The following is a 12,636-nucleotide window of genomic DNA, read 5'->3' as shown; positions in this document are numbered from 1 at the left end:
CCTATTTATTTCCGGCAAACGGGCAACATCCGAACCTTCGTCTAAAAATGGAGGCTATCGAAGAGTGAAACCGCACGTTACAATAAAATATATCATCGATATATAAGGCATTTATTCACGGAGTGACCTGGGACGGTTTTACGACGGTAAATATAATCCCCGTTAATTGATATACGCTTCTTTTTCGTACCGTAATATCGATTTTCATGGTCTAAAACGAAGGAGAGACGTACCATGTTTTTAGCCCCCTTAATCAGGGGGTGATTCTTGATTTTTATCAACTAGACTCGATTCGGATTAAATTAGATCCCCGGTAACAACAACACTTTGATTCTTCGCTAAATTCTAAATCTTCCATAAGTTTTAACCCCTTGATCAATCTGGTCGCAGTTCCAAACGCACCGCACTTTGGCTATTCTTGCATCGGCGTACCCCATTTATCCATGGCATCAAATCCACTCTATCATTTTCCACAGAATGTTTTTAATTTAGTTTTTGAGCACTCTAGAAGAGTGTAGGATGAACGCGTCGATTCTCCGCCTCAATCTTTCCACCCACCATCTAGAATCACGTCGACCTTGTCCTGCTTCGATAAAGACGTGTACAAACATTTGTTGCAATTTGCATTCTGTGTCGGCAAATTTCTTCTTGATTTCAACTCTCCATATATTCCAGAAAGTTTATCAATCCTATAGATGATTGATGTAACGTTTCAAATGTTAAAAAATAATAATTTTTCTAAGGTCAGAAACAAGTCATCGTAACCGTCAAGACATCAAATTTCTAAGATAATCGTAACTCGCATAAAGAATTTAGGGTAGGAATCAAGTGAACTCGTTTATTCCTCTTCAGCAAACTTTATCTGACTTAAAATTACTCTAGACATCAATTGTCACATGTTTAGCCGCATTTTTGTTCCCTTATGTTTTCACACATCAGCCATTTTTTACAATAAGTTTTGATTACTACTGTTTTCAGCAAACAAGGGCTAAGAAATAGAGCCATAAGATCTAGAGAATCAGTGCAAGGTTTGGGAGAGTCAAATTTACTTATTAGAAACCTGCAGATTCTGCAATGACGTTGTTAAGTTTTGATATCGGTCTGTACACCCCACTTTAAATTACATTCGTGAATGGTCAGTCGTTCCACCCATCTCTGGCTGCTCTGTTACCTTTATTTCTAAGCCTGTGATCATTACTATCAGCAAATATAACCTTTACAAATATTGGGATTGAAATTGATTACCCAGATTTGAGAAACAGTTGAACGTAACCGTCAAGTCGAGAAATTCATGAGAGTTAAGATTGGATTATTACATGATTATGAGTAGAAATGCTGGATCAGAAATAAACAATGGCTATAATTTATTCCCTTTACCGAACTTTGACTAGTTTCCAATTGATAAAAAAAAAAAACTTTTACACAGTGTGTTGATCGGCATATAGTATTTGACACAAATTCAAATATCAGCCTTTTTCTACATTGTCTGTTGTTTGTATGCTTTAAGAAAATGAAGTCTGTAAAACCGAGAACCAAAACGAGGAAGAACAACGGGAAATTTGGGAGGGTTAAATTTGGAGATAAAGAATCTGCGGATATTTCCAATCCCGACTTATCCCAATTGCGCAAACCGATCGACATTAGCGTTTCGAGTTTGTTGCAAGTTACAAAATTGCTGGAAGTTGGTGGCGAGGAGGTGAAAAGCATGCTAGCGTACGAATGCGACGTTGTATACGAGTGCAGAGTTTGCCGCAGTCTGTTCAGAAGTCTGGCCAACTTCATATCGCACAAGCGGGTTTACTGCAGGGAAAAATTTAACATCGCTCTTTTCAGACGTAGTCACAATGACCACATCGTGAGTAAATCAATCTTTCCCATTTCACAGACATCGAGCCTTAAAAGTTGAAAGCAAATCATTTACAGATATCGAACGGTGCTTTCATGTTCGATCCCGAATTGGCAGAGGATGCTGAATGCAAGGAAGAAGATGACAACATTCGAATACTTCGCAGTCAAGTTGTCAGAAATACCTTGAAGAAAGATCTCACATCTGTTGTCGACATGCTTCAGAAAAAACAATACAATGAGGAGGACGAAGATCTATCGCAGTTCAACAGCGAACCAAAGAGGTCCAAGCTACCAAATCGCAGAGTAAAGCTCAAACCTGAGATGAATAAGTTGAACCAGGAAATCGTCCTTGAGCCGATAGACACAAGCAAAACAGCTGTTTATCAGACTGCAAACGTTGTTCCTCAGTCGTCAGCGTTGCAAGCTGCCGATCTTATGAAAGCTCAGGTAAGAAATGAAAATTCGGACGACTTGTATATTACAATGGATAAAAATTTGCGTTGAGATATAGAGATTGATAATAAAATATGCAGAACAAGGTATTCAATATTTAACCAATTTTTATTATAATAAACTACCGCAATATAAAACTCAATTAAAAAAATTTTAGGAAAACACTATTACAGGCCATAAAAGATATAAAATTGTAATGTATAATATCAGACATGTCGTATTCTGTAACTTTTAGTTGATATAGTATTAGTCTGTTGATTATTATTATGTAATTTTTTTTTTTTTTTTTTTTTTTTTTGGAGCTATTTTTTTTTATTGATGCTCACAATTCTGCAGCATATGATAGATTTCTTAAAATGTATTGTATGCATTACTATGTAACTTGGTTAATTAACAAATAAATAAAAAAATAAATAAGGCAGCAGCAATAATCTGGATAATGGGCGTATTTTCGATTTTCGCAGATAATAGAGCTGCAAAACATGATTGGACGCAATACTGCAGTCGTTTATTCTAAAGATGAAACCATGGACACGAATCTGCTGGAAAAGAGCGACAGTCCATTGCAGATATACGGCAGCGACGATGAGCAAGCAGAAAGCGCGGAATCAAAATCTCAGAGCTTAGTGTGCTCAGTGTGTAAGTGTTGCGATTAAAATTTTGCATAATAGTACTAATCGTTGAGTTACTCACTACCTACTAGAGATGAATATAACTCGTTTTTATAACCCTTGAAATATTTTTCATTCATTTAAGGTAACGCAAAGTTTGCTACCAGGAAGACGTTGACCTACCACATGAAGTCTTTGCACGTCTCATATCGGAAATGTTATCCGTGTCCTTGCTGTAATAGTACGTTTGCAAATACTTGGAGCGTTTATCGGCACCTTTTCAAAGGTAAAAACCGAAGTTTCACTCTGGTTCGTTTTTTGGTCATTGATATGCAAGAGATTTTATTATACGGCATTGGAGCATCATATAAAGCCTTAATTGCAGTTCACAGAAAATCAAATGAGCAGGTGAGAAAACTCCGCGCTCAAATACAGGAAAAGGCCTTCCGCAAGGAAACCACTGGAGCTGAAGATATAGAGAAGGAAAATGCCATGACGAAATCTTTGAGCGTGTCACTGCAGGAGACAAGCAACACTACTCAAGTAAATATACACTCGTGGAAACAATCAACGGGCGCTGCCGTTTTTGACCGAAAAAAGCTCCAACTTTGAAACCCTGTAACTTTGTGTCGATTGCAAGTAGAAAGTTGAATCAAAAACTATACCAAGGCTGAAAATCTTCGCTTCAAGCTCCAGTTTCGATATTTAGTCTATACGTATTTTTTCAAAGTAATTAAGTCACTCAAATTTTAGATTATTTTAGCAAATCCTTTCAGTTGTTTTGGGAAATTTTGTTAAATATGGCGTTCAATGTAATCTCTAATTTTTCGACTAGTACCAGTCTTAATCAGCTGTTCGTAATTTTTATTGGTCCGAGCATTCTTATGTCACTCATCGCAATCCCTCGATTACCAATATTTATTTATAACAATGTGAACAATGTATATTGAAGGCCTGAACTTCATATACACCAGAATTCACAACCTTCTGTCTTTTATTAACTATCTTTAACTCTCTAACGTTTTTAAAAATACAGAGGAACATTACAAAATATGATATGTTGAAGTAAGAAATGACAAAAAGTGTCATTATCAGGTCGGGCAAACAGGGAAAAGTTATGGGATTTTCAAAACTAAATTATATAGCTACCCTGACTTTAGTAATTGACAAAAGTTCACACATCACTTTTTATTCAATAACTTTCATTTCTGGTTTACAGGAATGGATGGATCATTTTGAGTCCGATCTAGAACTTCAACGCTGCGGCGGTTGTGGACGACGGTTCGACAGAAGAGCAGCGTTGGTCTCTCACTCACAGTCGTGCCAGAAGCGAATAGCTGCCTGTAACGAAGCAGCTACAGCGAGCAAGGCTACGAGATCAGAAAAAACGCCTTCGCCAATTGACCAACCGAGCGATAGTAAGCCATCGCGTAAAAACACACCTGAGCATGCTGTGAGAAATTCTCAAAATAACGAGAAACAGGTTTCACAAAAAATCGAATCGCCACGCATCCAGAGTTTGGTCGACACCTCGAGTGTGGGCTCAGAGGAATCGCCTTTGGAATTGATCAGTAATAACGAGACCTCGATACGAGTAGAGAATGTTTCCAGAATCAGCAACGCTGACTGGGAAATGATGGGGAATAATTTTGGCAAGATTTCAATGAACAGCGATTCATTCCTATCTGCCAATTCTGTATTTGATAAAGGTCAGGCGATCGAAACCGATGAAGAACAAGCACTTGCCAACAAGGTACCAGATTCCCCCGAAATTATATTTACAAGCATGGACGACTCCAGGACAGTCGCCATAAGTTTCGGCCCCAAAAAGAGAAGAATCGCCCTCTTGAAAAATTCCTCAAAAGATTTATCGAATAGCTCAGAATCCACAAATTTTTCTAATAAATCTGAAAATGTCATGAAGTCAGTGCCACCGAGCAGTGAAAAGCAAACATTTAGCACGGATCATATGAAAATAATGGAGAATCGAATAGCGATGATTGCAAATGTTCGAAAGCTTCAGTGCTTACCGTGTCATAGAAAATTCACCTCGATGACAAACTTAAGGAGACACATGGCTATCCATATAGGTTGGAATCGATACCGCTGCAGACTTTGCGACTTCAAATGTTTTGTTAAATGTGATTGCGTAGCGCATTGCAACAAAGTACACGATGCCAAGAACAACAGAGCCGTTATTGCGGATATGGTCATTCAGATCCCACCTGATCAAAGTGCTCTTGCCCAACAAATTATGATGGATCTATCCAATCCTTGTGAAAATAATCCTGATCCAGATATTATTGAAGTCACGTCACCACCGACCAAAGAAGTCGATGTGGTTGAAGTTACGAGCAATTCCAACAGCGTCGAGTATCTGCGAGATAAAACTGGCGAAAAGGACATCAAATTGCCCATTGAAAAATCAGTCGATGAGGACATAACTGCAACAGGTTTGATTATTCACTTTGTCATATTTCATATGATTGATTTCAATCGCTTACGGTTAATAACCATCTAAATTTTCTTCCATTTTTAGCTAAAGAACATCCACGAGAACCAAATCCGAGCGAACACGAAGGTGAAAGCAGTGATTCAAGCCCAGAAGAAACGCCCCAGCAAACGCGAAGTAGACTTGACAAGGATCCGGATCTTCGGAAGATGGTAATGGAAGTGATATTCGGTACAGCAGAGGGCGAACCGGAGCCGCGACCCGACCCGGAAATCCATCGGCTAATATTAGAAACCAAGAGTTGCAAAACTACAGATTCATCAACGGAAATTAACGGTGATGAGGATACTAGGAGCAGCACAGAGGACAATTGGAAGAAGAGCGGCAATAATTCGAGTACAAAGGAGCCGAAAAAGCGGCCGACGCGAATTCGCGTGAAGCCGGTAAATGATGATTTTATCTACGACTTGACTGAGGTGATCCGCAAGGATTCGGCGATCCACAAAGCTACTGGAGTAACCGGAGCCCAGAAAACGCTAAAGAAAAAGCAATCGAACCAGCAGCAATCTTCCGGAGAAACCGAAAGCGACCTGGAGAATAAATCGGAAGCAGCAGCACGAGCTTCCGTTGTGCAAAAATTATCATCAGCGTGTAAACCGTTGCCTATAATGCAGCATAAAAAGGCCGAAATGAATAATTACATGAGCAAATTTTCGCTGAGGCAAGCTGAAGTCAGATTACATCCCACAGATGGACTGGCAGTATTGAACAGTGTTGGAGTGACGAATACACCGGTTGTGACACCAAAGTAAAATTTATTTTCTCGTGCTTTGGAATTAATTGATGCATGTCCATTCCGGTGCATAATATCTTATCATTTGATTTGAAAAAAAAATATATTCAAGTATGATTTACGTTACTTGACAATTGTGGAAAGTCCAGTAATAATCTTTCAAATCTATAGCGTTACAGCTGTTACAAATAATATTGAGAACTTCAAAATTTATCTTAAATTTTTTAAAGATAACATGTTGCATAGATTTAGTGCTGTACTTAGAGGGCGAGATGCAGATACAGATTATACGAGATCTGTAACAATTTCTGAATCTACTTGGGAAAAGGAAGATTTCAAAAACCACGTAGTTGTAAATACATACATAAATACATATATAAATATTCATTAAAGAAAAACAAAAATATAAAGTTGTACTTTAAAACTTATTGCAAGTATAACAGCCTGATCATGGAATTCCACAAGCTATTATTCTAAATATCACGTTTTCCCGTTGATCAAAATATCGTCTGAAGTATTTTATTTATTCCAAAACGAGCGTTATTGCTTTATCATCATAAGGTTTCCCGTACGTGTAAACGTAAATATACGATATTTCATCAATTTATAGTGGTTAAAAGAACTCACGGTTACAAAGGAATAAAATAAGGTTTTATTATCGCAACTTTCTTAGAGAGGATATTACAAACAACTAAGAAATTATTGATTTAACATAAAACAATTGATTCAAAGCAACTCGCTTTTCTACAAGATCACTTTGTTTCATCACAACCTATAAATCGCAAACGTCAAAACATTCTCTCTGTTCAAAGCTAGCATGTTATAATATAATACAGAGGATCCGCAGGCCAGCAGCACGTCTTCACCCGATCACGCATGGTAGGTACAACTTACGTACGTACGTTAAAACTCAAACTAGTCCACGCAGCGTACAGGGTACGTCATTTTTACGGTAATTTTAACTCTCGTTTCGATTGCCAAAAACAAGGCTACAGCATCTTTTCCTCTGCGGGCGATTTATGGAGCATTGAATTCCCTCGATCTCATCATCATCGTCGTCGGCTCTTCGTCAGCAAGTCCTGCGACTAATTCTCCGTAAGTATTCTTCCGATTCTTATAGCTGAGATAATATCCATCTACATCGCTGCATCAATGGCACAACCGTAACACACATTACATGGTGTATAATGCGTACGGAGTGCGTATAATTCCCGAATCCCCCCACCACCTTTCCTACACCGTTGTTTTTCTGGTTCGAAGCGGCGTCGACTCGACTCGAGAAATTCAGTCGAGCCGGAGCAGCGGCAGAACGTTGACGGTCTTTTCTAAGTGCGCAGTGAAGGCTTGAAGATACGTGCGACGCTTTGAGTGTTCTTTACGTGATCGTAGACCGATACCTGTTGATTAAAAAAAAAGGGGAGAAACGTTTGACTCTAGTGTTCAAAACAAAAAAAGAAAAGTAATAGCACAAGTCACGGCGTGGTTGTAATGCAAATAACAACACTGAACGAAGAGTGTTTCCTTTATTATTTTACCCAAGAATATCCAAGTATCGTTGAGATCAGTAATAATTCTGTGAAGTGTCGTTGCGGTAAAACTTGAGATTTACATTTAGTGGATTGGTGCGTCTGAGAGACGATTCATCCCTCCATTCGTCCCAACCAAACGAAGAAAAACAAGCGTCATACAAGGGTACGTAACTCCTTTATCTTTCAAAAGCAAAGTATAAAGTTCAGTGATAAACATCGTTTCGAAGTTTCGTTTCGGTTGTGTTTTGTCTTTATATTCCATTGATAGAAAAATCAACACAGACGTTGCAGCTTTACCGATGTTCGTTTGTTTATTGCTGGAAATTTTTATACTATCTTGTATTTTTTCTGCACGGTTACTTGCCGGTCTGTAGCGAGTCTCTCACTCTAACTACTCGATATTCTAACAATAACCCGTCGAGCCAAGCGCGAACAACCCGGTCTCTTTTTTTTTCCTTCGTGGCGGCTACGGCAGCGTAATAAAAGCGAAGAAGGAGAAGCTGGCCGGAGGCTCAGACGGCACCACTTGTTGCTGGTGTATGTATGTAATTTGACCGGCGGAGAGGAACGAAGGTCGATCCTGCTTCCACGCTGCCAGCATTTAAATCCACTGTTTTTAATTAGACACGTTCACTTCAGAAGCCTAATCAATTGTTGGAACTTGATTTCTGGCCACAATACCATGCGACGATGGCTTCAGAGATCTTTCGCATCTGTTCTCGGGCTTCTCCTTACTCCGAGTTCCGTCAATAAACAAATATAACGCATGTAAGTAGAGAAATGTGGTCAAAATGAATCATTGCATTTTAAATTGACGTAATTATAATAAGCGCGGGTCGAATTGTCGGTAAAGCCGCATGTGTCAAGAATTGGTAAGGCGGGGAAGAATTCCGCGAAGCAGCGCGCGCCGTTTAGATAATCGGCTTAATTACCGTCTCTGACGCATCATTCCTGATGCAGTATTACATGCATATACTTAGGACTTCGTTTACATGATACCTACAAGATAAACACGGGCGTAGTGCTTTATGATTACAGTTGTAAAGTCTAGAGGCGATATGCAGGTTTATGCATCAGTCCTTTATCTGTTATCTCGATTGGGGGTTGAAATGTTGACAAAAAAAAGGGCGAACACAAATCTTTTCACTGTTCGTAGGATAAGTGATACACTTTTTCTCTGATATGTTCCTCTTGTTTTTTTTTCTGTTTTCCTTCCGCCATATCCCCTAAATCATCGGCAATAAATTAAAACGACTTTTCTAAACCTAGTAATCCTATCGTAATATATATCGTCGTAAGTTGCCAGTAATCATTGAATTATTTTATTCCTAAGCAGCTGCGAAGATCTCTTTTTGAAAGTCCAAAAAAATAGAAAGTACTGGAATTGTATAAAAAAAATTGATACGAAGCATCGATATTTAAGCACTTATCCAGCACTTTCGATTATTGTATTCTTTTTTTCAAGAAATCTTTCCAGTTTACGGATATAACAGTTTGATAAATTATTATACTCAGGAAATAACCGAATTTCGTATTCATCCGTTTTTAATCTTTATTAATTCGAAGTTTACCGTTCAAGTATTTCATGAATATATCAAGCGTTTCCAAAAATAGTATAAATCCGGTTTTCTTTTTCAAGTTGTGTTCAGTCTTTATTCGTCTTGTAATTCTAGCCTTTCTTAATGACTCTCTCTGCGTTTCGTTCTTAATAAATAGTTACATTATACAATAGCTTTTATTCTATTATCAATTCATAGATGATAGACGCATGTATTAGAATAAAATCCCAGTTGCCGTGCACTATATATATTAGCGTGGTCCTTATTTAGGGTGTTTTTCGAAATTTCGTGTGAACAAGGAGGAAACAGTTTTCAAAAAAAAATATGCGCAACCTGGAGCCTGTAGGTTAAATAAAAGTACCGCCTTTAAGGCAGTGAATTTTTCAATGTAATTTAAAAGCGAACTCGGACTCACTGCATTATTATTTTTCGCCTCACCTTATTAATGCTTCGAAAAATCTAAAATTTAGTATATGTCTCTCCTATAGTCGTAAAAAAAAAATTGGGCGATTTTCAGCGTCAAAAGTTTCGATATCCCAGCACGTCAAAGTTGTGTTTGAAATTTGAAAATCACAATTTAACAAAATAAATGGATAAATACTTAATTGATGATTTAATTTAATTCTTTAGTCAAGTTTCAAACAATTATATCTTTATCTCGTATGATCGTAATATCGATAACAGAGAAAATGGTTAAAATCCACCCAACATTCATTTCACGAGTGTTCCTCGCCTGAGCCTGCAATTTTGTTGAGTTTCGCATACGTAGCAGAGACTTTGACGTGATATTATTTATTTAATAACTTTGTGTCAAGTCGCGGCCGCGTTGCCTGATGTTTTCATAATTGGTCGTTAGACAATTTTATTTTTAATATCACACGCGAACCAAGAGACCAATAATACCAACATGAAAAATACCGTCTCCAACTTGCGCGTACTTTTTTTTCGAATACTTTTTCCGCTTTGTCCGCACGGAATTTCGTAAACGCCCTAAATAAGGACCAACTTAATATATATATATTATATATATAATAAAATTAGTTGTCACCACGACGGATGACGACATTTTGTTCTTTTTTTTCCTGCAACTAGTGCTGCTTTTTTTTTTACAGATCGTTACATAATTCTATTGTCGTATATTTTTTTTTCCCCCTCGGTGATACACGAGAATTATCATTTGAAAAACTACGCAGTATTATTTATAAAAATTGTCTCATTCCTCGGCAATACTCTTATAATACATGCTAAGTTATATGCGTATAGCAGCTGTATGTATTAAATTGTGCGGATGCGAGGGGTTCGGTCTCTGATTCGCATCTCCGTGGCAACGAGAAAGGAGAGAAGAATCTTTTGCCCTATGCTCTCTTCTCTTCTCTCATCGTCTGCAGGCAAGATGAGATAAACTGCTCTGTACCAGCAGCAATAATGGCAGCACCGTTATTTTCATTTCTATTTTCATTCATTCATTCATTGTCGCGTATTATATTATATTGTATTACGTTATTATTTCAATCGTTTCATATTACAGTGTATATTGTAATTTTCTCTTCTACCTACAATATTTTCCACTGTATACGTATTAATTGTTTGAGCAAATTTTTTTTTTGTTTTAAGTAAATAACTTTTGTATCTTTTAAACCGTGTAAACGAAATCATTTTTTTTTTTTTCTCATTAATTCGAATTTGAGAACATTTTTTATAACTTGAGTGGCAAAGGAACAGAAATACAATTATTCACTATTATTATACTTTCCACTAAATCGTATTATATTAATAAACAACGTATTACATACACTTTAAATTGCAGCGATAGAGAGAGTTTTTAGATGCCGATTTTATGCCAAATTATTACGTATTCAATTTGAACATTTAAATATTGTATAATAAAACGGTAACGATGATAGATTTTAAGTAATAATTTGATGTAAAATCATTATATAAGTAAAATTATCTGAAGAGATCGATATCCAAGGAATTATTTGTTCATATTGTCTTCGTATTATAAGTGTCTTGCATGTAGTGAGAAATTTCTTAGCGTCGAGTGATAGTTTCTTATTTTCTTCTTTTTCTACGCGAAATCAAATTGTAAACTTTCTTGTTCGTCGGTAAAAATTTTTGCTGAATAAAAATATAATCTGCTGATCAGTTTATCCAGTTTTTGCTATCCATTTATCGATGCAGTAGTAACAACATTATATGTATAAAAATAAACACGAGTATAATGAATTTAAAAATACAATGTATCTTATAGATAGTTGAAAACAACATTCATATATAATATGTGTAATATGTTGCGAATTGCGATAATTATTGGAGACACTGATTATTGGAGAGGAAAAAAAAGCGAAAGACACAGTTTTAAAAGCGATGAAATCCTGAACAGATATTATTGATTGTGAGTCGTATTTCAATTCGTACAAAGAAAAATCTCTAGTAGAATTGATTTAAGAATAATAAGGAAAATTTTCTGCTGTTGAAACATTCATTAAATAAAAGCAATTCAACAACGCCATTAATAATATTTCTAAAATTGTGTGCATCAAAACATTTGCAGTGTGCAGTAATTTAAATACGTATAACAAAAACGAAGAAAAAAGAAAAGTTTGAAATAATGCGTTAATCACACATTTAACATCATTTTATTATCTGTGAATAGTTTCTCTTTTGTCTACACATTGCGGGATAAGAGAGAAAGAGAGAAAAAAACCAAATTTTCAATGATAAGGGAAACTCTTAATCTTCTCTCAATAATCTTTTCGCTTTCGTCATAATTGTCCTTTTTTTTTATCCTTGAGATTTTTGAAATAAATTTTCTTCAGACGTATCACGAATGATAGTAATAATAGTAATCATAACGACAACAGTAATAATCCAATTTAAAGAACAAGCGATACGATTCGAGATCCAATTGCATTCCGATGGGTCTGTTAACGTTATATCGGGGTACAGTACAGTAAAAACAATGTTCAAACAAAACATATTCGTCGAATAATGAAGTTACAGGTTGATCAAGTTGACTCAGAAGGTTAAAGCAATGTCACCTCAATATTATAAAACAAAGAAACAAACAAACTAAAAAGCACCGGAGTTGTTTCTTGAAAGAACTCAATAATTATGCACAGTTGTGATATTTTTTTTTAATATTTTTTTTTTCACCACGTCGACTTTTATCCGTTTGCGAATGAAAAAAACTGTACCGTATATCCGATTTTGATAAATCATACAGTTCAATTTTTTTCCCCCATATTTTCTCCAAGATACGTTCACGATATCGAATAATAATCGCGTTTCAGGTGTTGATTTCGGTGGAATTTGACTACCGAAAAAAATGAGCGGTTAAATTCATCGAAGTTTACGGATCATAAAAAATTACTATCTGCAACGTCACTCG

General features: G+C 36.5%; 2 protein-coding genes across 5 annotated transcripts in view; both read left to right on the top strand.

Moving 5' to 3' along the window:
* The first annotated feature begins 23 nt into the window (after positions 1–23).
* On the top strand, positions 24–6,567 carry LOC124180012 (zinc finger protein 800). Its single transcript, XM_046564980.1, has 8 exons — positions 24–146; positions 1,508–1,855; positions 1,924–2,295; positions 2,766–2,940; positions 3,058–3,198; positions 3,298–3,455; positions 4,132–5,365; positions 5,452–6,567. Exons 2-8 carry the CDS (start codon positions 1,511–1,513, stop codon positions 6,174–6,176), a joined length of 3,150 nt encoding a protein of 1,049 aa, XP_046420936.1. The 5' UTR covers positions 24–146; positions 1,508–1,510; the 3' UTR covers positions 6,177–6,567.
* Positions 6,568–7,131: 564 nt separating this feature from the next.
* LOC124180018 (tetraspanin-1) overlaps positions 7,132–12,636 on the top strand; it is a 29,014-nt gene continuing 23,509 nt past the window's right edge. Inside the window, exons 1-2 of one of the 4 annotated variants that reach the window (XM_046564990.1) lie at positions 7,439–7,849; positions 8,326–8,454. The gene's annotated coding sequence lies outside the window, so the exon portion shown is untranslated. Of the gene's footprint in view, positions 7,253–7,438; positions 7,850–8,310; positions 8,455–12,636 lie in introns of those variants that run through there. The other 3 variants (XM_046564991.1, XM_046564992.1, XM_046564989.1) reach the window with 3 other exon arrangements.

Source organism: Neodiprion fabricii, chromosome 4 (assembly GCF_021155785.1).
Source record: "Neodiprion fabricii isolate iyNeoFabr1 chromosome 4, iyNeoFabr1.1, whole genome shotgun sequence".
Classification (NCBI taxonomy): Eukaryota; Metazoa; Arthropoda; class Insecta; order Hymenoptera; family Diprionidae; genus Neodiprion; species Neodiprion fabricii.
This window is presented reverse-complemented; position numbering and strand designations above follow the sequence as displayed.